This window comes from Mastigoproctus giganteus, chromosome 7, assembly GCF_048544385.1.
Source record: "Mastigoproctus giganteus isolate SK-2022 chromosome 7, ASM4854438v1, whole genome shotgun sequence".
In the NCBI taxonomy this organism is placed as follows: domain Eukaryota; kingdom Metazoa; phylum Arthropoda; class Arachnida; order Uropygi; family Thelyphonidae; genus Mastigoproctus; species Mastigoproctus giganteus.
In genome coordinates this window covers 183,767,239-183,793,771 of record NC_143581.1, presented here as the reverse complement: position 1 = coordinate 183,793,771, position 26,533 = coordinate 183,767,239, and the positions used below count along the sequence as shown (strand labels likewise).

General features: G+C 37.5%; 1 protein-coding gene across 2 annotated transcripts in view; it reads right to left on the bottom strand.

Moving 5' to 3' along the window:
* Window positions 1-19,279: 19,279 nt before the first annotated feature.
* ND-18 (NADH:ubiquinone oxidoreductase subunit 18) overlaps window positions 19,280-26,533 on the bottom strand; it is a 55,392-nt gene continuing 48,138 nt past the window's right edge. Inside the window, exon 5 of one of the 2 annotated variants that reach the window (XM_090377233.1) lies at window positions 19,280-19,479. In XM_090377233.1, the coding sequence (XP_090233359.1) occupies window positions 19,376-19,479 (104 nt within the window). In that variant the 3' untranslated portion in view covers window positions 19,280-19,375. The remainder of the gene's footprint in view (window positions 19,480-26,533) is intronic. The other variant, XM_090377232.1, reaches the window with a different exon arrangement.

The following is a 26,533-nucleotide window of genomic DNA, read 5'->3' as shown; positions in this document are numbered from 1 at the left end:
GTTTATTATATGAATTTTGTATCTCCTATCAAGTTTAAGTTATATGCATTAGTATTAAATAGTAGTTATACGTATTATTTGTCCATTCCTGTCAATAATTTGTCCAAACCTTTAAATTTATTTACACCACCCACCTCACAACACAGGGTGGAAGTTTATTCCAAAAATCATTTACCCTTTAGCTGAATGCAAATTTCTTCACATCTAGTCTGCCCCATCCTTTTTTCAGTTTAAATTTATGTCACCATGTGTGTATTGCCTAGGAAGAGTAATGATGCCATCAGCAGTTTAAAGACTTATAAACTTCAATTAGGTCACTACACAGATGCCTAGTTTCCAAAAATTTCACTTTACAGAACCCGTTTGGTAAGAATGTCCATTTGTGTCCGAAGCTAACCTTGTTATTCTTCACTTGCATCCCTTCTATATCCCTCCTAAAACAAAGTTTCAAAATCTCTATGCATTATTCCAGATGTGGCATAACCATTGCCCTAAATAATGAGATAATCACCTTTGTCACTGCTGGCAAAGTTTCTGTATATCACTGAACAGAACCCCATGGACTATTCTAGCTACCCATTTGCACTGATCAGTTTTGTGTCAGACTATACACTTATTCCTAGGTCTTCCTTCTGATCAACTATCTCTATCTTAAGATTGATGCTACCCAAATGGTGTTTTATTGTGGAATTACTGTTACCTAAATGAAATACCTTGAATTTAATTAAACCTCAGTTGCCACTTTTCAACCCATCCACTTAATTAGGGTCCGTAGTCTAATGAAGGACCCTTATAATGTCACTCGCTTGTCTGTCTGTCTGTCCGTCCGTCCGTCTGTCTGTCTGTCATAGCATTGTATCTCTGGAACCACTCAACCTATTGACTTGTAATTTTGCATGGGTTTGTACATCATGTGGGCCAACATAATGCCATATTGAACGTTGTTGGCAAAAATTTGTCTGAGAAATGGAGGGGTTAATGTGGGGGGGGACAAAGCATTGTCGACAACCTATAGCTACACCATATAATTTTAAAATATTTTTAAAATTAAAAATGGCAGCGCCAGACAGGAAAATGTGAGTAACTTTTGTGTCTTCCCCCTCTATTTCCGTCACTAATGGAGCTAAAAATTTAAAAATCACATTAACTATGCGTTTGCGGAGATTGGAGAAATCTCCAGAGCCGTCTGACTCTCTACATACCTATTATCTATGTATTATTCGATACTTATCAAGGGAAAACTATTCCAATTGAAATCTATCATTTACTTTTTGTGTTAAAATTAAAAAACCAATTTTTTATTGCACTTCGATAGCACGCTTCTTTGTACTAAGTAACTCTCCTTTTGGTGACAAAAAGGTTGCTAAATAGTTAGTTAATAATTCTATAAAGGTCATTTATAAATTCACATGCCAGTAGCTTCTAACCCAAGACTTTAATCGCTTCTTCAGGAAGAAGTCGGAGTTCCTTCTCCCACCCTTGTAATTCACAACAACTGGAAAGACTCAAATAGACAATGTTTACTTTAGTTCCTCAGTTTTAGGCCAAGCTGGGGTACCAGAAACTTTTTTTTTTTTTTCAGTTACCATAAAGCTCTCTATTTGAGATACTACACTAATGACCATTCATGACTACGGACCCTTCATCCTGAGTGCACAGCACTCAGTAGTTGACCGATTTATTTATCTGTTTATCTTACATAATAAATGTTGTTATGAACACAGAAACTGAGCATGATTAGTTATATTGGTAGGTAGATTCATCAAATTGTAGAGAAAATTAATACACTTTCCAATATCATTTTTCTGAAGATCCTCAATATGTCTAGTTATAGTATTTCATGACAGCAAGTACATTCTTTACTGCAGAAAAATTTCAGTTTTATTTTTGAAATTATTGTTATTAGTAGTAGTAGCATATGATACAAGAAAGCAAGCTTATAAAGCATTGGCAAAAAATATTCTGACATCACCTGTCCATTCCCTCCAATGTTTAGTTCTTCCTTGAATTTATTCAAACTACCCACTTCTGCAACAACAGATGGAAATTTGTTCCAACACTCAACTAACTGCTGACTGAAGGGAAACGTCCACACATCTCTCCGGCAACTATACTTCCTCAATTTGAATTTATGTTCCCTCATATGTGTAATCTGAGCAAGAGGAAGAACACCATCAACACTGAGCTTGTTCAGTCTATTCAAAGCCTTAAATACCTCAATCAAATCACCCCACAGGTGCCTAGTCTCCAGATGCTCTGCCAATCTCACTGCCCTTCTCTGCACCCATTCCAGCAGATTACATCCTGAAGTGAAGCTTCCAGACCTGTATGCATTACTCAAGATGCAGCCTAACCATTGCCTTTTACAATGGGATAAAAAGTGAAATCACTACACCCAGTGTTCCAAGGTGGTTACCCTCCCAAGTACTAACCTGGCCCAATGCTGCTTAACTTTGGTGATTGGACAAGAAGTGGTGTATTCAGCCAGGTTAGTACTTGGGAGGGTAGCCACCTGGGAACACTGGATGTAGTGATTTCACTTTTGCATGATAGTTGGCCAATCTTCAAAAAAAAAATTATTTGAATAAAGTTATTTCAATAAATTATTTGAAGCTATGGTTGCAATTACTGCAACCATAGCTTCTTTAAAAATATTACCAACTATAAAAGATTTTTTGGCTAAGGTAAAGAAAGCCAACACAAGAACCACAGAAAACTTCGGTAAACTTATACTGGGCAAGCTCGTTTCCTGCTACCACAGTTTCTCTCTGCGTTCTCAGTAAACAGATGGTGCATGTTATCAGTAGTGGCAGTAGAAGTCGATAATGATGTATTGATTAGTTTTTTCTCATTATTAAAAGAAGATTATTGGAGTTCATGAGTGGGCTGAAATTTACTTATAGGTACACCCTCCAGACTGCTTCAGTCTTAGGGTGTTTGTTCCCCCCTTCCTGCTGTTTTAACCTGATAGGAAAACAACTTCTACTGCCCCTACTGATAACATGCACTGTCTGTAGAAGTCATTTTCCTCTTTTAAAATAGCGGGAAGGGGAGATAAACACCCTAAGACTGAGGCAGTCTGGGGGGGGGGGGGTACCTGTAGTTAAATTCAGCTGCAAACGCATTGCACTCATGAACTCCATTAATATGCTTTTAATAATGAGAAAAAACTAATCAATACATCGTTATCGACTTCTACTGCCACTACCGATAACACACACCATCTGTTTACCGGGAATGCAGCAGCGGGAAATCAGTTTGCCCATTAAGTTTACCGAAGTTTCCTGTGGTTCTCGTGTTGGCTTTCTTTACCTTCGCTGATTTTTTTTATATGCATGCTAAGATATAACTCACTTTAAATGAGGAGGCTTCTGTGTGTTTCTGCATAGTTTTATTTGCTTGAAGAAAACATTCTGTTCAGGAATTAATGAAGCTATAAGACTGACGAGTTTTTTTTTCTTCACTGCCAGTAGTTTCTGATGGAAATTCATCCTTAAAATCCTTGTGAATGATGCCATTCCACATTTGATTTTTTTGGTTGAGATACTGACAAATCATGCAACAAACATACTACTTTCCCATTCTTCCAAAGAAGAATGGGAAGGACATATGTTTTTTGGAAATGGTATTTCTTGTTTTTCAGTGGACTCTGCTTTATCACTCATTTTGAAAATGTAGGATCCTTAAAACAGAACTATACTCTTCTTTGATACACTTAATAACTCAACCCTAAGGGTATGTAATGCAATCAAGATAGATATAACAATTAGCTGAGGTCTGAGATAAAGCAACACAGCAATTCTATTTGCTTTTGGGGGACCATTTATAAAACATGCATAAATCAATTCTCACTCAAGGGGCCCAAGCTCCCCTGTTTACCTGTGGCATTCTGGTGAATGTGCCAATGAACAAACTCTTAGAAAAAACTTTTTTCCTGCTTAATCTACCATATGAAACATTATGAGAGGGAATTGTAATTTTGCTATGTGTCACAGATTTAAAATTTTTGAAAGTACACAACTTCAATAAAGAGATATTTTGCACTAACCAACAAAATTATGACATTGTTTAGTGCAGGTGTATCGTTCCTACATGTAGGTTAGGCATCATTATCATTTTATGTAATAGTCACAAATGGTTGTAAGCTCCTACACCTCTAGTTATCTATCTGCCCACTGATGAGAAGCCAAATAGCTTTGAAATGATAGGTGCCTCCATAGCCAGGTGGGAAGGAGCAGCAGTGCATAGCACACGCTTCTTGATTAGACCAGGGTTCGAGCCTGTCACCACCAAATACGGAGGATGCGGAAAGGTCAAGGGAATGACCACCGCATATTCCCGGAGCGAGCAGTATGGCCTTAGTTGCTAATGCTCCTAAAAAAACCAAATAACAAATAAAATTCGAAATGATATCTGGGTGGCGCTCAACTGAGAATAAGTAACAGTAAACCTTTCTAATGGGGAAGTGGTTACTTACTTGAAGTATAAGAGGAAGAAAACTCATGAAGGATTTCACAATATGAAATGTTATAATAATGATGCCTCGCATACAAACTTTGTTTTGTCTTAAAATTCAACTATGTAGTAATAATGCAATTGCATTAAACAATGTCACAGTTTGAGGCTTTATGTCCTAAAATTTTATCATCGACTAAATTATAAAATTTAGCTGTGTGAATGCCTGAATAAAGCTTTGTGGGTTACTACGTGCCAACGAGCTAATGGTTGGATATCACTGATATAAAATGTATGATTCTGCTTGTCATTTTCTGATTTTTCAGTATTCCATGTTATTGGTGAAGGGGAAAACATCAGATTTGGTTCAGGTTGCTAGTGTATTCCTCAAAAGAGGTTTCTGCACTCTTGAAGACTATAATTGTAAAAATGTTTCTAAGTTCTTTTTGTACAATTAGGAATTAACCATCAGCTTGTTTTAACTTGGCAAAATTTTAGAAAAAAGTGTAAAACTAATATTAACCTTTACAGATAGCATAATGTATTAATGAGCTGAACAGTTCCTCTGTGCACTTCACAAAAGGTGATATTGTTGTACACATTGGCACTAATGACATTAAGAGTAGATCTGCAGAATTACTTAAAAAAAGAGGTCAATGTTGAAAAAAAGTTGCAAATTATGGTTAAGCCTGAAATTCTGTCCACACACGATAGAGGGGAGTATATGATGAGAGTCTTGTCAATCAGTTTGGCCCTGGAGAGAGATAGTGCAAGGCTCATGGGGTTGAATTTTTCTCAGTGCTGTCTGTGCTTGTTAACAGGAGAGATTGCTTCTACAGGGTTGGGAAACACTTAAATAGAAAGGGTGCAAGAATATTTGCTGATGCTATCGAGGCAGTGTTAGGTGGGTCGGAAAACTGCTAGCTTGGGGGGAGACAAAGACCAATAGATTGACAATGGCTGCAGGCAGAGGTGAAAGTGATTCTTGCACTGCTTCTATTGGAACAAGCAGTAGCCTGGGAAGAAAGGTGCTAGGGATTTCTAGAACTGCTGGGACTCTCATGGAACAAGTAAATACATGGGCTGTGTTCAGGTATCTAAGAGTAAGAAGAGGTGCATGTACACCAATGCTACAAGTATAGTAAATAAATTTGATGAATTTGAAGTGCTCGTTAAGACATAAGGTGGATATTGTTAGGAAACAAAATCTAAGGCAGTGCATCCAGTTGACGTGGGTGGCCTGTGCAATGTTAAGTCAGTTTGATGTGACATAAGCACTGGGAATAACAAAAATGAGGGTAGGAGTGTGTTATAGGCCTAATAACTCTGATGAGTACAATGAACAATTGTACAGAAAAATAGTGCACCAGTAAATCAAATTGTCTTATAATAGGGGATTTTGGCTCATATTGACTGGAAATTGTGAATTGGTCACTCTCACACTAGCAAGATTTTTGTTGATTAACTGAATGACTGTTTTCTACGGTAGCATGTGCAAGAGGCAACCAGAGGGTATAATACTCTTGATCTAATAACAGCAGTGATTACTCGTGCATTAAGAATCTGCAGATAAAAAAGAACCACTTGGTGGCAGTGATCACAGTGTACTGATGGGGGATTTTTTTTCCATAACTACCATAAGGAGTAAAGGGAAGGGTTTTTGCTTTCATAAAGGTGATTGTGGTTGTCTCAGACAATTTTTAAATTCTATACTGTGGGACCACATAATAACAGTGATGTTACCAACAGAAATTCTAAATGGGGAACATTCATGGAAGTAATCTTGGAAGCTACTATGCTTTTTGTTCCAACTACGAAATACTGTTCAAGATTTAGGCCTAAATGGATGTCAGGTGAACTAATGAGACTCGTGACAGAGAAGAAAAATGCATGGGATGTATATAAATTATCAAAATTATCAGGTGACATAGAAACCTACTGTAGATATAAACTAGTCTTTAATCAATCCACAAAGGAGGTTAGGCAGGTTATGAGAAAATCTTTGGCAAAGGACGGAAAGAAAAACAGCAAAGACTTCTTTACTTATGTAAACTCTAGAAGGAAGGGGATGAATCAGATTGATTCACTTGATATCAATAGTTTTACTGTTGATGATTCTCCTCAGGTAGCTGACAAATTTCCACCCCAGGGGCTCACATCTGGTGGGTATGGGCTTGTGATACCCAGGGTCCTGAGCTGGATATTATATTATCATTCTTCTCTTCCTTGGTGATTCCCTTCTACTTCTGACTCTCTCTCTCTCAACTCACACAGGGTAACTCATTTTTTTTGGCTGGTGCAGCATAAGCCTCAGGCTTCATTGCACCATATGGCTAATAATAAATGAATGAATATTTTGGATTTACATTCACACACGAATAATTCTCTAGAGAAGTGGAAGCCCAAATTTCTCTAACTCTAATAGGGAGCTAATCAAAAACCCCTCCCCTAATAACTGATGGTAGTTACATCTTTGAGTAAATCCCACATGAGTACACTGTGATCACTGCCACCTAGTGGTTCCTTTATCTGCAGATTCTTAATGCCTGAAGAATCACTGCTGATAATGAGATCAAGCGTATTACTCCCTCTAGTTGTCTCTCGAACATGCTGCTGTAGAAAACAATCATCCAATAAATCCACAAAAGTCTTGCTGGTATGTGCATGACCAATCCACAAGTTCCAGTCTATATCCAGGAAGTAAAATACCCCATTATAAGACAATCTGATCTACTGGCCCACTCTATTTCTCTGTACAGTTGTTCATTGTACTCATCAGAGCCATTAGGCCTATAACACACTCCTACTCTAATTTTTGTTATTCCCAGTGCTTATATCACACCAAACTGACTTAACACTGCACAGGCCACCCATGTCAACTGGATGCACTTCCTTAGATTTTGTGTGTTTCTTAACTAACAGCATCACTCTAATTGGAATTTGTGGAGTGCACATTGTACTCCACAAATTCCAGTTCTGCACTGCATATATCCATGTGGCACCACATCTCTGATATCCCAACAACACCTTTTTTTTTGGTGTCTTGACCAATACTGACAATTCATCAATTTTATATACTATACTCCTATCATTGATGTACATGCAAGTATAAATACACCTATTCTTACTCTCAGTTACCCTAACACAATCCATGTATTTACTTGTTCCATGATGATTCCTAGCAGCTCTTGAAATCTCCAGTACCTCGCTTTTCAGGCTGTTGCTCATTCCAATAGAAGCAGTGCAAGGATCACTTTCACCTCTGCCTGTGGCTATCGTTAAGCTATTAGTCTGTGAATCCCTCCCATTCTACGACTGTCTTTCCTCAGTTTGAATTTATGCCCACTCAGGTTTGTAATCTGAGAAAGAGGAAGAATCCCATCAACAGTGAGGCTGCTCAAAATAGTCGCCTCACATGTGTCTAGTCTCCAGATGTTGAATTTGCAGAACTTAAGCCTTTCTCAGTGAGAGGATCCCTTCATTCTTCTCACCAATCTTGCTGCCCTTCTCTGTACTCATTCTAGCAACTCTACATCCTTCCTAAAATGAGGCTTCTAGACCTGCATGCAGCACTCAAAGCATAGTCTCACCATTGCCTTATACAAGGGGATAATAATCACCTCCTTTTCCCTGCTAGCGAAATTCCTATATATATCATTGACAAAACCCCATGACCTGCTATGGCACCTGTATGCACTGCTCAGAAAACTTCATACCTGATTGCACAATTAACTCCAGGTCTTTTTCAATCTGTACTATGTGTGTTGTACCAACAGTTGGTATATTTCTCTGGGGTTACTGCTACCCATATGCAGTACTTTGCATTTGTCAGTGTTAAACTTCACTTGCCACTTCTCAGCTAATCTACCTGACTCTTTAGATCCTGTTGCAGTAGCATACTGTCATTAATTATTTAATTATTTAAATTACCTTTGTATTATCTGCACACTTTGACATTAAGCCTGATATACCTTCATTAATATCATTGATTAATATACAGAACAACAATGGGCCCAACACTGAACCCTGGGGTACTCCACTAATAACATTAGTCCACAAAGAGCAGTGTCCATTGATTACCACTCTGTCTTCTTCCACTGAACCAGCCTTTTATTCATTGTAGCAGCTTGCCCTTAATACCATACTGCACCAATTTGTACAGTAGGCTTCCATGTGTACCAGTATCAAAATCTTTCCTGAAATCCAAGTATAAGATAACAAAATTATTTTTTGCATCCAGTTAGCATTAGCATTAGTAGAGGCATTTGATGCAAGAAAGCAAGCTTATGCAGCATCAGCCAAAAAAAAAAAAAAAAAACCACTTCCACTTCACCCCTCTGTTCATTCAAAATACCTGTCCAGCTGAGCCTTAAACTTATCAGAGAACTTCATATCTGCCTGCACAACCACCCCCAAGTCCCTTTCATTCTCTACCACTGTCAGTGTAGTACCACAGAGTTGATACGTTGCTCTGGGGTTGCTGTTTCCCATGTGTAGTACTTTACATTTGTCAATGTTAAACTTCATTTGCCACCTCTCAGCCCATCTGCTCAACCTTTCCAGATCCTGTTGCAGCAGCATAGTGTCAGTAGTGTCCTTGACAACCCTGCCAACTTTGTATCGTCTGCAAACTTGGACATTAAGCTTGATATACCATCATCAATATCATTTATAAATATAGAAAACAATAATGGACCCAATACTGAGCCCTGAGGGACTCCACTAATAACATTAGTCCACGATGAGCAGTGTCCATTGATTACCACTCTCTGTCTTCTCCCCCTCAACCACCCCTTTATCCATAGCAGCAACTTGCCTCCAATGTCACACTGCTCCAATTTGTGTAGCAGTCTTCCATGTGCAACAGTATCAAAAGCCTTTCTAAGATCCAAGTATATAATATCAAAGCTATTCCCTGCATCCAGTTCTTTTGTGACTGCATCATAGTATCCAATCAAATTGGTCAGGCAAGACTTCCCTTAACAACACCATGCTGTGTCCGAGCTATAACTGAAGTCTTGTCTAAATGATCCTGCAGTGCTTCTTTAACCAGTGCCTCCATTAATTTTCCTGGAACAGAAGTTAAGCTCACAGGTCTATAATTACTTGTGTCAGCCTTTGATCCTCCTTTGTGAATTGGGGTCACATTTGCACATCTCCAGTCTATGGGTACCTCCCCTGTGTCCAAGGAAGCTCTCATAATTATGGCTAAGGGTTTGCTTACTTCCTTTGCTGCCTCCTTTAATATAACTGGCATTACCACTCCGGGTCCCATCCACCCCGGGTACCTTTCTTGTGTTTATCTTCAACAGTTTCTCCTCCACTTTACTCCCAGTTATTTCAAGATTCTGTAGCTTACTGCTAGAGTTGAATACATCTCTGGCATTCCCCTCACTGAATAACTCCTCATGTGTGAATGTCGATGCAAAATATTCATCTAGTTTGTTAGCTACCTGAGCAGGATCATCAACAGTTGACCCATCAATATCAAGTGGACCAATCTGATTCATCCCCTTCCTTCTAGAGTTTACATAAGTAAAGAACTCTTTGCTGTTTTTCTTTGCATCTCTTGCCAAGGATTTCTCGTAATCTGCCTTCGCCTGCCTAACCTCCTTTGTAACTTGGTTGCATATCAACTTGTATCTATCATAGGCTTCTGTGCCATGTGTTAATTTGTATGTATCCCATGCATTTTTCTTCTTTGCCATATGCCTCATTAGTTCATCTGACATCCATTTTGGCCTAAACCTTGAACAATATTTCTTAGTTGGTATGTAAAGCCTAGTAGCTTCCAAGATAAGTTCTTTGAATGCTTCCCATTTTGAATTTGCTGTTGGTAACATCATCAGCTGGTCCCACTGTATAGAATTTAAATACTGTCTCAGTCCATCGTAGTCGCCTTTACGGAAGCAATAACCCTTCCCTTTACCCCTAATGGTAGTTACCTCTTTGAGTAAATCCCACTTCAGCACACTGTGATCACTGCCACCTAGTGGTTCATTTATCTGCAGATTCTTAATGCATGAAGAATCACTGCTGATAATCAAATCAAGAGTATTACTCCCTCTAGCTGCCTCCCGAACATGCTGATGTAGAAAACAATCATCCAATAAATCCCCAAAAGCCCTGCTAGTGTGTGAGTGACCAGCCCCCAAATTCCAGTCAATATCTGGGAAATTAAAATCTCCCATTATAAGACTCTCTGATTTACTGGCCTACTCTATTTCCCTGTACAGTTTCTTATTATACTCATCAGAGTCATTAGGCCTATAGCACACTCCTACTCTCAATTTTGATCTCCCAATGCTTATGTCACACCAAACTGACTCAACACTGCACTGTCCAGCTATGTCGACTGGCTTCACTTCCTTGGTTTTTGTGTTTCTTAACTAATAGCATAACCCCTCCCCCCTTCCTATCCTGTCTATCCTTTCTGTAGACGTTGTACTCCCCAAATTGCAGTTCTGCATCCCTTATATCTGTGTGACACCACGTCTCTGATATTCCAACAATATCTGCCTTTGATGTTTTGAGCAATACCTCAAATTCATCAAATTTATTTACTAAACTCCTAGCATTGGTGTACACGCAAGTATACCTGCACCTGTTTCTATTCTTAGCTACTCTAATACAACCCATGTGTTTACTTGTACCGCAATGGCTCCCAGCAGTCTCTGAAATATCATGCATCTTGTTTTTCAGGCTTGTGCTCATTCTAATAGAAGCAGTGCAAGAATCTCTTTCACCTCTGCCAGTGGCTACTGTCAATCTATTGATCTTTGTCTCCCCCCAAGCTAGCAGTTTTCTGACCCACCTAACACTGCCTCGATAGCATCAGCAAATATTCTTGCACCCTTTCTATTTAAGTGTATCCCATCCCTGTAGAAGCAGTCTCTCCTGTTAACAAGTACAGACCAGGCTGAAAAAAATTCTACCCCTTGAGCCCTGCACAATCTTTCCAGGGCTCTCATCATATACTCCCTCCTATCGTGTCTGGGCAGAATATGATGTGGTCACAAAGTTCCTTTGTGACCACATCATACTATCCAATCAAATTGACTAGACAGGACTTCCCAATAACAAACCCATGCTGTGTCTGAATTATTACTGCAGTCTTGTCTAGATGATCCTGCAATGCTTCTTTATCCAGTGACTCCGCTATTTTCCCTAGAACAAAAGTTAAACTAACATGTTTGTAATTACTCGTGTCACCCTTTGTGAATTAGGGATACATTTGCACATTTTCAGTCTGTGGGGACTTCCCCTGAGTTTAAGGATGCTCTCATAATTATGGCTAAGTGTTTGCTTACTTCCTTTGCCACCTCTGATATAACTGGATATCCTATCAACCCATGGTGCCTTTCTTTTGTTTAATTTATTTCTCCTCAACTTTGCTCTCAGTTATTACAAAATCATTTAGCTCCTTGTTAAAGTTTAATAAACTTTTGGCATTACCCTCCCTAAACTCCTCATGTGAGTTAAGGCTTTAAATGGATTGAGTAAACTTAATGATGATGGCATTCTTCCTTTTTCTTGGACAACATACATGAGAGGAGCATAAACCTAAACTGAAAAGGATGGCTAGAAGAGAGATGTGTGCAAATTTGCTTTCAGCCAGAGAGTAACTGATTGTTGGAATTACTTGATGTTGCTAGTGGTCAGTAGTGAAGACCAGTAGCACAGACTCTTTGAGTGGACTGTGGTTGAAGCCCACAACTGCTAAACACGATTAATGATTTTATTCATGATTTATTTGTGAACCAGAGTATAACAAGAACATATTATTAGAGGTGATATATAGATTAGGCAGGTAGTTTTTTGGTTGATGCTGTACATTGTTTTCTTGCATCTTGTGCCACTAATACTAATAATCCATTACAAAAGCATTGACAGCATTCTATGATAGTTTGATTTGTTAAATCACAGAACTTAAATACGTGATGCATTTCATGTGTTGTTGATTACAAAGTATTTCAAAACCTGGAGTGAATATTACTTTAGGAGGCATGTACAGTGAATTGACAACAATTACTTTTATATATTATTAGTTAATCAGTAATTAATTGGTAACAAGATAATTAGTTATTTACTTTTCACTTCTACTAATCACAGAAAAAGAAAAAATTCATTAAATTCAAGAAATAAAAATTAATATGCCCGAAATGTAATGCACTGCATACAGTAATTAGCTTGCCTTTTATACATGGACTTGTTGCTTTAAATATTAGTTTTGATAATCTCTCCTCTCATCCTTTTTACATGCCCATACCATCTTAAGTTTGCTTTGCCTACCTTTGATTGGATTTGTAACACAGAAATATTTTATTTATAAATTGTAATATGGCCTTGCCACTACTTTCATCTGTTAAGTTTTTTCCTTAAAACCCTCATATCCAAATGTTTTTTTATCAATTCCTTTTCATTTTTTTTTTTTTTTTTTTTTTTTTTTACTTTGTATCACAGTTTAAAGGCTACTATAAACTATAATTTTTGTCTTTTCCTACACTTCCTGCTTTACTTACTCTATTGTTTATTTTCATATGATTAGCTTTAATCTTTATTAAAGACTTCCTCAATTTACAAAATTGCTACCCTGTTCTAATTTTCTTGCCAAATTGTCTACAACTTTTACACAATTTATTCAGAGATTCCCGAAGATCTTGAAATTCACTGTTTAACAGCACAATATCATCAGTATATAATAATGATCCAATTTTGAGGTGTTCTGTGCTAAACTTTGTCAGTGATTTGCATTCTTTTATTAAATGATCCAAAAAGAAGTGGCAACAAGGGGAAGATTTGCCTTTAACCAGCGAGTGGTTAATTGCTGGAACAAACTTCCATCTGTCGTCGTGGAAGTTGATAGGTTAAATAAATTTAAGGAGGAACTGGACAGGCATTTGGAGGGAATGGTGTGATTTTTTTTTTTTTTTTTGGCTGATGCTGCATAAGCTCATATGGATTTGTTACTACTACTACTTACTCCAGGTTTAACTGTAAACTATTTTCCAGTGCTTCCTTTAATCTCAACACAGACTTTCCTTTTTATACAAACTTTTCATTTTGTTTTAAAAATTATTTTAAAGTCATATTTTTTAAAATTTTAAAGAGCAGATTTCTAGGAACTTTGTCAGGCTTTTTCAAGCTCAACATATCCTAAATACAAGATCTTATGTTCCCATGGGCTTTCTATAATTTTCCCTTAGTACAAATATTTGATCTTGGCATCCCCTATTTGAACTCAAGCCTAACTATCCTTTTCCAAGATTACATTCTACAATACTACTAACCCTTCTCTCTTAAGATTCTAGCATAAATCTAGCATAAAAATGTAAAGTGCTACACATGGGAAACAGCAACCCCAGAGCAACGTATCAACTCTGTGGTACTACACTGACAGTGGTAGAGAATGAAAGGGACTTGGGGGTGGTTGTGCAGGCAGATATGAAGTTCTCTGAGCAGTGCAGACGGGCTGCAAGAGTAGCTCATGGAGTATTGTCAATGATATACAGGAATTTTTCCAGCAGGGATAAGGAAGTAATTATTCCCTTGTATAAGGCAATGGTCAGGCCACACCTAGAGTACTGTATACAGGTCTGGAGGCCTCATTTCAAGAAGGATGTAGAGCTGCTGGAACGAGTACAGAGAAGGGCAACAAGATTAGTGAATGGAACAAAGGGGTGCTCTTACGAAGAAAGGCTTAAGTTTTGCAAATTACAGTGTCTGAAGACTAGGCACCAGCGAGGTGATCTGATAGAGGTGTTTAAAGCCTTGAATGGTTTGAGCATGCTCAATGCTGATGGGATTCTTCCTCTAGCTTAGAAAAATCACCTGAGAGGGCATAAATTCAAATTGAGGAAAGACAGATGTAGGATAGACGCGCGGAAATTTGCCTTTAGCCAGCGGGTGGTTGGTTGGTGGAACAGACTTCCATCCCTTGTAGTGGAGGTTGATAGCCTAAATAAGTTTAAGGCTCAGCTGGACAGGTATTTTGAACGAACGGAGGGGTGAAGTGGAAGTGGGTTTTTTTTTTTTTTTTTTTTGGCTGATGCTGCATAAGCTTGCTTTCTTGCATCAAATGCCTCTACTAATGCTAATGCTAATCTACCTTGTACACTAAGGAAATTTCTTTTTAATTGTCACATTAAGCTTTATTTCCCTTCTTATATATTAGTGTAACTTAAGAATATCAGCACAGTTCATGCCTTACTGATCTTCTTGAAAACAAACTCTGGATAATGTGATGTAACAATTAGACATGCAATTTTCCCTCTGGCTTTCAAAATTTTAGGTCTAATTTCATATACACCTGCTGCTTTTCTGTATATTTGATACTTTTTATGGTCTTTTGTACCTCAACAATACATATAGTATCGATGATTTCATCATTTCAATCTTCTACTCTTCAGTGATATCCTCAATTCTTTTGTTTAGCAATTAAAAGTATTTACTCAAAAATGTCATCAAAATGGAACAAGCAGAAACGTAATTTAACTGGTGTTGTGAGGTATATTTCCAATCAGTTTTTTTCCTAGTTCACTAATATTACAAATATTTTACAAATAAAATTTTTTATACAGAAATAGTTTATTTTAATTTTTTTTTATGTCATAATCTAAGTGGTTATTTTGCAACTGTTGGAAATTTTTTCGTATTTCTTTCTCGTAAACTGAAGATTAACTATTTTATTTTCAAAAACTTATGTCAAGCTAATAAACAAATCAAATAAGTAATACAGTTTATTTGCAGAGCTATCTGGAATGGGACATATTGCCAATGGGGGATCTTTGTGTGCACTCGATGTAAGGAGTGCGAGGATATTAGGTACCAACTCAGCATTATGGACCTTAATGAGAACTTGCAGAACAGTGATATCCTCGAAGGAATTAAATTGGGGGCCCATCAAGCTCTCAGCAACCCATATCAATGCCAGCGTTTGCACTTGATCATCAGGCAACAGAGTGACGTCGAAGGCAGAATGTGTTGGTCCCACAGGAGCTAACTGCTGTGGGTGACTATTGCCAGGTAAACTGGAACTATATTGTTCAAAAAGAATAGGTAGAATAGGACCAGGGTATGTCTGCCAGGGGCAAAAGTTGATTAAGTTGTAGAGAAGATACCATTGTTTAAGAGCACAAAAGGTGATACTATTGGTGATGTTTTACATGCTGACGATAATGACAAAGATTAGATCTGCAAACATACTTGACAAGTACAGGGCAACATTGAAAAAGTTGCAAATTAGGGTTAAAATTTAAAGTGTCTGCAATTCTGCCCAAAATAAGAGAGAGTATATGAGAACCTTGTTAATCAATTCAACCATGGAGAGACTGTGCAAGACTCATGGAGTAGAATTTTTCTTAGTGTGGTCTGTGCATGCTAACAGTAGAGACTGTTTCTACAGGGATGGGATACACTTAAATAGAAAGGGTGCAAGAATATTTGTTGTTGCTCTCGAGGCAGTGTTAGGAGGATCAGAAAACTGCTAGCTTGAGGGGATACACAGACTAATAGATTAACAATAGCCAGAGGCAGAGGTGAAAGTCTTGTATTGTTTCTTTTGGAACAAGCAGAAGCCTTGAAAGCAAGGTGCTGTGGATTTCAAGGGCTGCTGGGAGTCATCATGAAAGGCTGTGTTAGGATGACTAAGAGTAAGAACAGGTGCATGTATACTTGCATGTGCACCAAGTGCTAGGAGTATGGTAAATAAATTTGATGAATTTTAAGTGCTGGTCTGATATCCCAATAATGTCTGCAAGTCAATGCAGACATTATTGGGATATCAGAGACTTGGTGTTACTCAGATATAAGGAATGCAGAATTGGAATTTGGGAAGTACAATGTGTACAGAAAGGATAGGAAGGGAGGAGGGGTTATGCAATACTTAAGAAGAACATAAAATCTAAGGCAGTACAGTACATCCAGTGGACACAAGTGGCCAATGCAATGTTGAGTCAGTTTGGTATGACATAAGCACTGACAAAACAAAAAATTAGGGTAGGAATGTGTTATAGGCCTAAGAACTCTGATGAGTACAACACACAGATGTACAGAGAAATAGTGGGCCTGTAAACCAGAATGTCTTATAATTTGCGATTTTAATTTCCACATATTGACTGGAACTTGTGGAATGGTCACTCAGACTAGCAAGACTGTGGATCTATTGGATGACTGTTTACTACAGCAGCACGTTACAAAGGCAACAAGGGGGGGGGGATGTAATACTCTATATATTATTATCAGCAGTGATTATTCATGCATTAAGAAACTGCAGATAAAAGAACCACTAGGTGTCAGTGATCACAATGTATTGATCTGGGATTTCCTCAAAAATGTAACTACCATCAAGGGTAAAGGGAAGAGTTTTTGCTTTTGTAAAGGTGACTACAGTAGTTGCAGTCAGTTTTTAAATTCTACACGTTTTTAAATTCTATTCTATCATCTATTGGTCTACGGTTGGACCAATAGATGATATTACTATCAATGGGAAGCATTCAAGGAATTAATCATAGAAGCAACTAGGCTTTTCATATCAACTAAGAAATACTTGTCAAGGTATAGGCATAAATGGGTGTATGATGAACTGATCAGACTTATGGCAGAGAAGGAAAATGCATGGGATGCATGTAAAGCATTGGACAACACAGAAGACTATGGTAGATATAAGCTGCCTGTAATCAAGTTACAAAGGAGGGCGCCTCCGTAGCCAGGAGCAGCAGTGCATAGCACACGCTTCTTGATTAGACCTGGGTTCGAGCCATGACCACCAAATACGGAAGATGCGGAAAGGTCAGGGAATGACTACCACATATCCCTGGAGCAATATGGCCGTAGTTGCTAATGCTCCTAAACACCAAATAACAAACAAAACAAACTTACAAAGGAGATTAGGCAAGCGAAGGCAGATTATGAGAAATCTTTGGCAAAGGATGCAAATAAAAACAGAAAAGACTTCTTTACTTATGTAAACACTAGAAAGGGATGAATCAAATTGGTCCACTTGATATCGATGGTTTGACTGTTGATGATCCTCCTCAGGTTGCTGACCAACAATGAGTATTTTGCATGTACAAATGAGGAATTCTTTAGGGAAGGGGATGCCAGAAGTTTATCAAACTCGAACAGAGAGCTAATTGACTTTGTAATAACTGAGAAGTAAGTGGAAGAGAAATTGTTGAATTTAACTTAAGAAAGGCACCTGGGATGGATCGACTTATCCAATTACATTAAGAGAGACAGCAATAGAAGTAACCAAACCCTTAGCCATAATTACGAGCACCCTTGGATTATGGGGGGGGGGTGCCTGCAGACGTGTTAATGTATCCCAAATTCACAGAGGGGGAATCAAAGGGCGATACAAGTAATTACAGACCTGTTAGTTTAACTTCTGTTCCAGAAAAAATAATGGAGTCACTGGTAAAAGAAGTAATGCAGGATCATCTAGGAAAGGTTGCAATTATGCTTCAGGTACAGCATGTTTGTTAAGGAGAAATCTTGTCTGACCAAATTGATTGGGTACTACAATGGGGTCACAAAGGAACTGGATGCAAAAAATAATTCTGATATCATACATTTGGATTTCAGGAAAGTGTTTGATACTGTTGCACATAAAAGACTGCTGTCTAAACTGGAGCAGTGTGGCATTAAGGGCAAGTTGTTGATATGGCTAAAGGGATGTTTGAAGACAAAGAGTGGTAATCAATGGATATTGCTCTTCATGGACTAATATTATTGGAGTTCCCCAAGGTTGGATGTTGAACCCATTGTTGTTTTCTATAATTATCAATGATATTGATGAAGGCATATCAGACTTAACATCCAAGTTTTCAGATGATACAAAGGTTGGCAGGATGGTTAATGACAGTATGCTACTGCAACAGGATTTACAAAAGTCAGGTAGATGGGCTGAGGAATGGCAATTGACGTTTAACATTGATAAATGCAAAGTACTGCATATAGGTAGTAACCCCAGAGTAATATATCAACTGTGTGGTACTACACTAAGGGTAGCGGAAAATGAAAAAAGTCTGGGAGTAATTGTGCAGTCAGATATGAATTTCATATCCGACTGCATCCCAGGATAGTTCATGGGGCTTTATCAATGATATACAGGACTTTTGCTAGAAGGGATAAGAAGGTGATTATCCTATTGTCAATGGTTAGGCAATGGTCAGGCCACATCTTGAGTACTGCATACAGGTCTCATGGCCTAATTTTAGGAAGGATGTAGAGCTTCTGGAATGAGTACAGAGAAGGGCAATGAGATTCGTGAAGGGAACAAAGGGAGTGCTCTTATCAAGAAAGGTTTCAGTTACGAAAACTGCAGCATCTGGAGACTAGGCACCTGGAAGGTGATCTGACTGAGGTGTTTAAAGCTTTAAATGGATTGAGCAAGCTAAATGTTTGCCTTTAGCCAGTGGGTGATTGATTGTTGGAACAAACTTCCATCTGTTAAAATAAATTTAAGGAAGAACTAGACAAACTATTGTAGTGAATGAATAGGTGAAATGGGAGGCCTTTTTTTTTTTTTTTTTCTTAAACTGATGCTATAGTTTGCTTTTAACTGATGCAAATTTGCTAATGCTAATACCCTTTATCAGAATTGTTATGTAGGCTGTACACATGCAATGACCCAAATCTATCAAGTCTATAAAACTATAAAGAATCAGTGTCCCTAATCTGATTTTGAAAGTAAATATAGAACAAAAAGTCAGATCACATTTTATTATACAGGATCATATCAATAAAATTTATGAAACTATACACAAATTAATAAAATACAAGTCTTGTCCAAAAGAAAATTTAATTCTTACTCTGTCAACTACTAGAACTATAAACTGCATTTTTATTTTTTAAAGGCCCATTTTCTGTTACAAATAAAGTAATAATTTAAACTAGTTTTCATTGATCTAATGAAAGCTTATTTCGTAGATACTCGAGTTTTCCGATTCCAAGAAAAATTTGCTCCATAACTTTTCACCTTTGGTTTGATCTTCTCAGGTTCCTCAACAAAATATTCCCAACCTAGAAAACAAAGGAGAAAAATTCAAAACCTAAAATAAAAATAATTTTTCACATTTGTAAATGCTACATTTATTATTTTATAAATTCTGTCTTGTTACTGAAATTATACACTCGGGTTCAAAAAAGTTATGGAACAAAGCCATGGTAACTCGTTATGAAGGAAGAGCACAATATGAGAAACAGAGCAAATGATGCCTCACACACTACCATTGTAGTTCCTTAAGAGTTATCTATGGTGTATTTACATCGATATTATATAGATATTAAACTCTTAACGTATTATGCCTTGTGCATTTAGTTATTTTTAAATATTATCATATCAACCTTTTGGCATCTCTCATATTATGTGATTATCTTCATAACTGGGATATCAAGTCTGCAATACCAGGGTACCTGCCCACCCACCGATGATAGGCCAGCAGCTTTGAAACGGTGCCATCTGGGTGGTGGTACTCACTGAGAATAAGTAACAATAGTCTTCTCTATTAGTGAAGCATTACTTATTCAAGGTAGTGCAATACCATGGCAACTCATTGTGAAGGAAGAGCACAATATGAGAAACAGAGCAAATGATGCTTCCCACACTACCATCGTAGTTCCTTAAGAGTTATCTATGGTGTATTTACGCTGATATTATATAGATATTAAACTCTTAACGTATTATACCTTGTGCATTTAGTTATTTTTAAATATAGATACCTTGAATAGCATGATCCTCTTTCCTTTTATCAGTTTAATGAGGTTTCCATAGAATAATATGTAGCATCTATCTGCTATAGAGCAACTTAAATCTTAATCTCTCGAGTGGCATACTCTGATTACATAATTAGCTACTGTTTATTTTTTGCAGGGTTTCGGGTGCATCGGTGACTTAGGCCATGTTGTGCCATCATTAACTACTATGCCCATCTTTGTATCATCAGCAAAATTAGACATCAAACTTGAAATACTTACATGAATGTCATTAATAAATATTAAAAAGAGTAAGGGGTTCCAATACTGATCAAGTGGAACCCCACCCATCATATTAGTCCATGAAAAGCAGTGGCCACTTATAACCGCCCTTTGTCTCCTACCACTTAACCATTCCTTTATCTGCAGTAGTAACTTGGCCCTAATTCCACATTGCTCTAATTTATCAAACAATCATTCATGTGGTATTGCATCAAAGGCTTTACTGAAATTTAAGTATATGATGTCAAAATTATTCTTTGCATCCAGTTCCTTTTTGACCTCCTCACAGTAACTAATCAAATTGGTAAGTCATGATCTCCCTTTAACAGGCTCATACCACAATTTCCTTATGGCTACACTCCTATCAACATGATTTTGCATTACTTCTCTAACTGTTGACTCCATTATTTTCCCTGGCACAGAGGTAGATAAGAAAAGGTGGAAGAGAAATTGCTGCAGCAGTTTCTCTTTATCTGCAGTATAATGACAGAAAAGGTGGAACCTTTTCTGTCATTATAAAATCATTTTGTGTGTGAATTATAAAATATTTGTGAATGTAGGTGCAAAATATTTATTCAGTTTATCAGAAATCTATAGGATAATTAATAGTTATTCTATTCATATCCAGTGGTCTAATATGATTCATCCTTTTCCTTCTATTAGACATATGCAAAAGATTCACTGCTGCTTTCCTTTGCAATCTTAGCAAAAGACACTACCCATAATTTGCCATAGTAAGCCTAACCCTCGGAGTAAATTAATTACACGCTAGTTTGTAATTTACTGTAGGACTCTTTTTTCCTCTGACAATTATAATCATACCATGCATTTTTCTTCTCTGTCACTAAGCTTCTTCAGTTCATTTACATCCATTTTGATTTAAATCTTGAACTGTATCTCTTAGTTGGTACAAAACTCTTAGTGGCTTTTATGATTACCTCTCTGAATACTTCTGATTTGTATTTACAATTTTTTTTAAATATCAGTTGGTCTCACTGAGAAGAGTTTCTGAGCCCATTATAATCATCTAGGGAGACAGCATATGAGACTTGGTCTCATGTACTATACCCCTACCCCCATATGCAAGTATACCACAACTAATAATTCAACTGATCGTTTGCTATACCATCCTGACTATCTTGTGACAATTCCATGACATCTTCCCACCTCCTTAATAAAAGAGACATTCAATGCATTTCAGACATTTGTCAATGCCATATTTAACAAGCACTAAAAAACAGGCACAACATATGGAGCAACCAGAACAATCAAAATAATACTGACTGCCACTGCTATCACCAACTGGTTCAAACTAGTTTTTCTGCTCATTCTGATGGAGCCATCCCTTTGCAATTGTTGCCCATCCATTACCATGTTCCACCCTGAATGTTCCAATTTTTTGTTCCTTATATTATGGCTGAACCCCTTCCCCCTTGTGTAACTCGTCACTTCTCTGGTAAATTCTCATCCTCCACCTGAGCAACCCTATCCCTACTTGAACTTGCTTTCTTCCCTAGTTGGTACTGCTGCTCATTCTGCTCTGTGCCACTGCTATCTGCCCTCTTCTCTTGGTGAGAAAACATCCCAATGGTCTGTCCAATCTCAACCACATTCCAATGTGGTTGAGATTGGACAGACCATGTGGCCACCTTGGCTGGTTGAAGCTTCTCTTGAACATGGCATGGCTCTAATGATGTAAATGAGTTTGATCCAGTGATCCATGTGGCATACAGTGATCAGTATTATATTTCTTATAGCTGTATAGCAGTGACTGTTAAACAGGCTGTGTGATGCTGTCAACCAGCACATGCAGAATCTGCTCCAATGCTTAACCTGCAATCCTTCCCCCGGAGATACCTCTGCTATCATTCCTTTCCCCCCACAGATCATTCCTACTCAAGTCTTTCCTTTCAACATTGCATCTTATATTTTTGTTTTATATATATTTTTTATTTAATTTATTATTATTTTTTTAGTACACCTGTCTACCCTCCACTCCTCTTTTCCTTTACTGGGCTCTCTTACTGCATCCCTAGGATTGTGGTGAGAGGCCCAAAACTGTGATTTAATTTTGTACAGAAGACAGCACACCTTATGGAAAGAACAACAGCCAGCTAGCACATTTCCAGGTAACTTTTTCTCACTGGTTATTAAGAGGCCAGTCCTTTTATTATTATTTATTTTTTTTTTTTACAGTACACCACTTCACTAAATGCACAAACCAACACAACATATATATGACTGGCTTTGTGGAGACACTCAACACAGAGACAAGGCCGGTTTGAGGGAATCCCTTAGGAACTGCACAGACATGCATAAATATCCTTTCTTCACACATATAATCACCATAGTCAAATTCTATATCCCCAATATCAGAGTGACATCATGTTTACATTGGACCTATATTAGCATTTGATGGCTTAAATAATACTTCAACTCAAATTTATTTACTATACTCCTTGCATCGGTGTACTGGTAACCCTCGCATAACACAGTAGTTAGGTTCCTATAAAATGTCATGTTGTGCGAAACTGTGTTTTACGGGACTAAGAAAAAGTACAAAAAGTGTGGTTATGTTCCAAAAGCTAACAAAACTAACAAATATACACCATTCTAGATTTCATGTACCTTCTACTCTCTTTAAAAAATCAGTAATTTGGGTTTGTTGGCTTTCTAGATTTCATGTACCTTCTACTCTCTTTAAAAAATCAGTAATTTGGGTTTGTTGGCTTTTCTTGATAAATCTTTGCAAATTTCATTGTATGGAACTAAGCATTTTTTGAAGCTCCCTTTTGAACTTTGGGCTCCTTTCATTCAAGAATCTGCATTCAAAAAATAAGATTCTAATTCTAATTGCTTGGCAAACTTTATTCCTTCCCGTATGCTTTTTAGTGTAAAATTTGGAAGTTTAGAATTTTCATCTGTGCTATCATCCTCTACCAGTAATTCTTTGAAATTTTTTTAGGAGCATAGGCAACTAAGGCTATGTTACTCTGTGTATATTGTCTATAAATTGCATGTCCTGAGGTCAATTTTCTGTTTTGCTGGAAGAAAAACCTGAGATTCCGGGAGAAAAAACCATGCTACCCTCACCCGACTAACTCGGGAGGAATTTTTATGAGTCTTTTTCACGTTGTGAAAAAAGAGACCCATAAAAATTCCTCCGTTTCAGGGATCGGAGACTTCAGACTTCAGGGATCTAATAGATACTTACATAAAAAATGTTTATCAGAAGGCAACGGTGTTGCATAAATTCATATGGGGATTGGAACTCGGGTCTTTTACACCCGGTGTGGAGAGGAGGGTGATTCTATCAACTGTGCTACCCACGAGGGCTTCAGTAGTCATATATTTCTGCCGGTTTGACCATGTTTCCTGAATGAACTGACTCTGGCCATACATTTTTCCACATGCATTTAACATTGACAGTTTTACTTCTTTTAGCGATAAAGCTATGATTCTGATACAGTCCACAATTGAGAAATGTTACTTCAATTGATTCAGAATCAATTTTTTCCAAAATCCATTCTAACGATTTTCTGATGGAAAGAGTTTTAAAGGTGGATATAATGCCTTGATCTAATAGCTGAATGAAAGAAGTTGCATTAACCTAGTACAACTGTGGTGGTAGGAACAAAACTTCAATATTTGGATGGCCTGGTGTGTGCTATCCAATAGTAATAAAACTTTGAAATCTAGATTTTTTCCACAAGTTCAATAACACAGAACGTAACTGTGATTTCCCAACAAAATAAAATACAGGGATTTCTCAATATTTTTTTTGACTAGTGGGATTCAAAAAGAGTGGAAATGTTGAAAAATTACATCCAACATAATAGCAGGGTTTCTCCCGGAACAAAAGCTCAAAAGTACAGTTATGCAAGATTTACCGAAATTCTCTAACCATGTTAGAGTGAAACTGTGTTATATAAGTACTGTGTTGTGTGAGGATTGCTGCAATTTATCAATTGTGTTAGAGTGAAACAGTGTTGTAGAAGTACCGTGTTATACAGGGGTTGCCTGTATAAGCAAATAAATGTGTGCCTGTTGGTGTTTTTAATAATTCTTACACAGCCCATGTAATTGATAGTCCTATGTGGATCCTCACTGGGTTTTGTAATCCACCCTTCCTTGCTTTTCGTGCTACTGTATGTCAAAATAGAAGCAACACAAGAATCAATTCCACCTCTGCTTATGGCTGTCATTAAATTATTAGTCTGTGTATACCTCGCAAAAACAATTTCCCAACCCTTTAACAATGCCATCAGAGTATCAGCAAATATTCTTGCACCCCTTCTATTTGTGTGTTTCCCATACCTATAGCACTGGCCACGCTGAGGGTTATGAAGTCCATTGTAACCTTCCATTATACTGCATGAGAGAAAAGATTCAGATCAGAGAACAAATACGGTTTCCACCACTTCATGTGTCAAAGAGATAGCATCCATTCCTATGTGTGAATGCAATGCCTCAATCCCCACTTTCTTTGATTTGCACCAGGGCAGTCCCCCTTAAGCACAGTATATTTCTACATGAGGGATACATCCAAATTTACTAACAGTCCCAGCAGTGGTAAAGATAGTAGCAGAGGATCTAGCTGTCACAGAAAAATCAGACTTTACTCAAATTTGAGCCACTTGAACTCACAAGTGATACCTGAATATCAGTTCCATCGATTTTAGACTGCCCAATGTTAGCCTTAGCTATTGTCACTGGAAGAATATTTTGTGACAGACTTCAGGGATCTAATAGATACTTACATAAAATGTTTATCAAAAGGCAACAGTGTTGCATAAATTCATATGGGGAAAACTGACCAAATCAGGTAGAGGGTACAGTTTCAACAGTGAGAAAATGTATATTAAAATAATTTTTGTTAAATACAACAATAATTTTGTTTATAATTACAGTAATACCCCGACTTACGCTACCCCGACTTACGCGAACTCGGAGTTACGCGGTTCTTGATTTTTTCGTTTGGCAACGCTGCCGCCCACTATCTTCAAGGTCGTTTTTCATATGTTATCGATATACGGTGCGACGGCGGAGAATGAGAGCGAAAGATGAACAAAATTCAACTTTGCTGCTTTTATGTTTTTTATAACAGTGAAGGGGAAACACATTTCACCATAATAACGTAAAAACCAACACAATTCCAGCTATGGGTATAATCGCAAATGCAATTAGATCGAGTTTACTACCAGTTTATAACAGATTTCACTAGCAGAAACGCAACTGGATTTTTATTGTTTTATGGTAGTAACCCCTAGAAATGTGAGGTGTTAATAGTGTATCTCTGCCTTTATGGTGTTGTTTATTCAGTTGCTACATGCGCGCAGCTTTGTTTATGCGTATCAAGCGTGCCTCCTCGTTTTGTAATTGTGCTTTATTCCCTAAAAATGAGTAAAATACTTAATTAAAAGGTGTGAAAAGGAAGCGTCCTGGTGAAGACACTGCAGATTCAGAGAGAAAAAGAAAAGCAATTATCGATAAACAGAGGCGGACTGGATCAAAAATTCTTACCTGGGAAAATTTATAGTGGCCTCATACTATGGTTTATGGCCAAAATCATACCGGCGCACCGGGGTTTCCCCGGTAAGGCTTATGGCCAGTCCGCCTCTGTCGATAGAGAAAAAAATATGAAATTGTGAAACGCTTTGAGCGAAATGAAAGACCATGTGATATTGCACGTGCTACAGGCGTAAATGAGGCAACGGCGAAAAGCATATGACAATTGCAAACTTGACAGAAGGTCTTAGCTCAATTGAAAAGGGCTTAAAAATTTTAGAAAACATAGACTCCAACGAAGAACGCGTTATAGCTACAAAGCAAGGAATAAAAAAATTATTAGCTTGCTACGACGAAATTCTGCGTGAAAAAAAGGCGCTGTGTCGTCAGACGAATTTGTTAGATTTTATGAAGCCATCGACATCGAAATAACTTTTTTACGTAAGTCATTTGTTTTTTTAATACATATTTTGTATTAATATGTATAAAGAACTGCAATTTTATTAATATTTTTCTTGTAAACTAGTGTTTTTGTTAGTCCTTGGTCCCAATTAAGCAAAATTTATATGTATTTATATGCAAAGTTTTACCG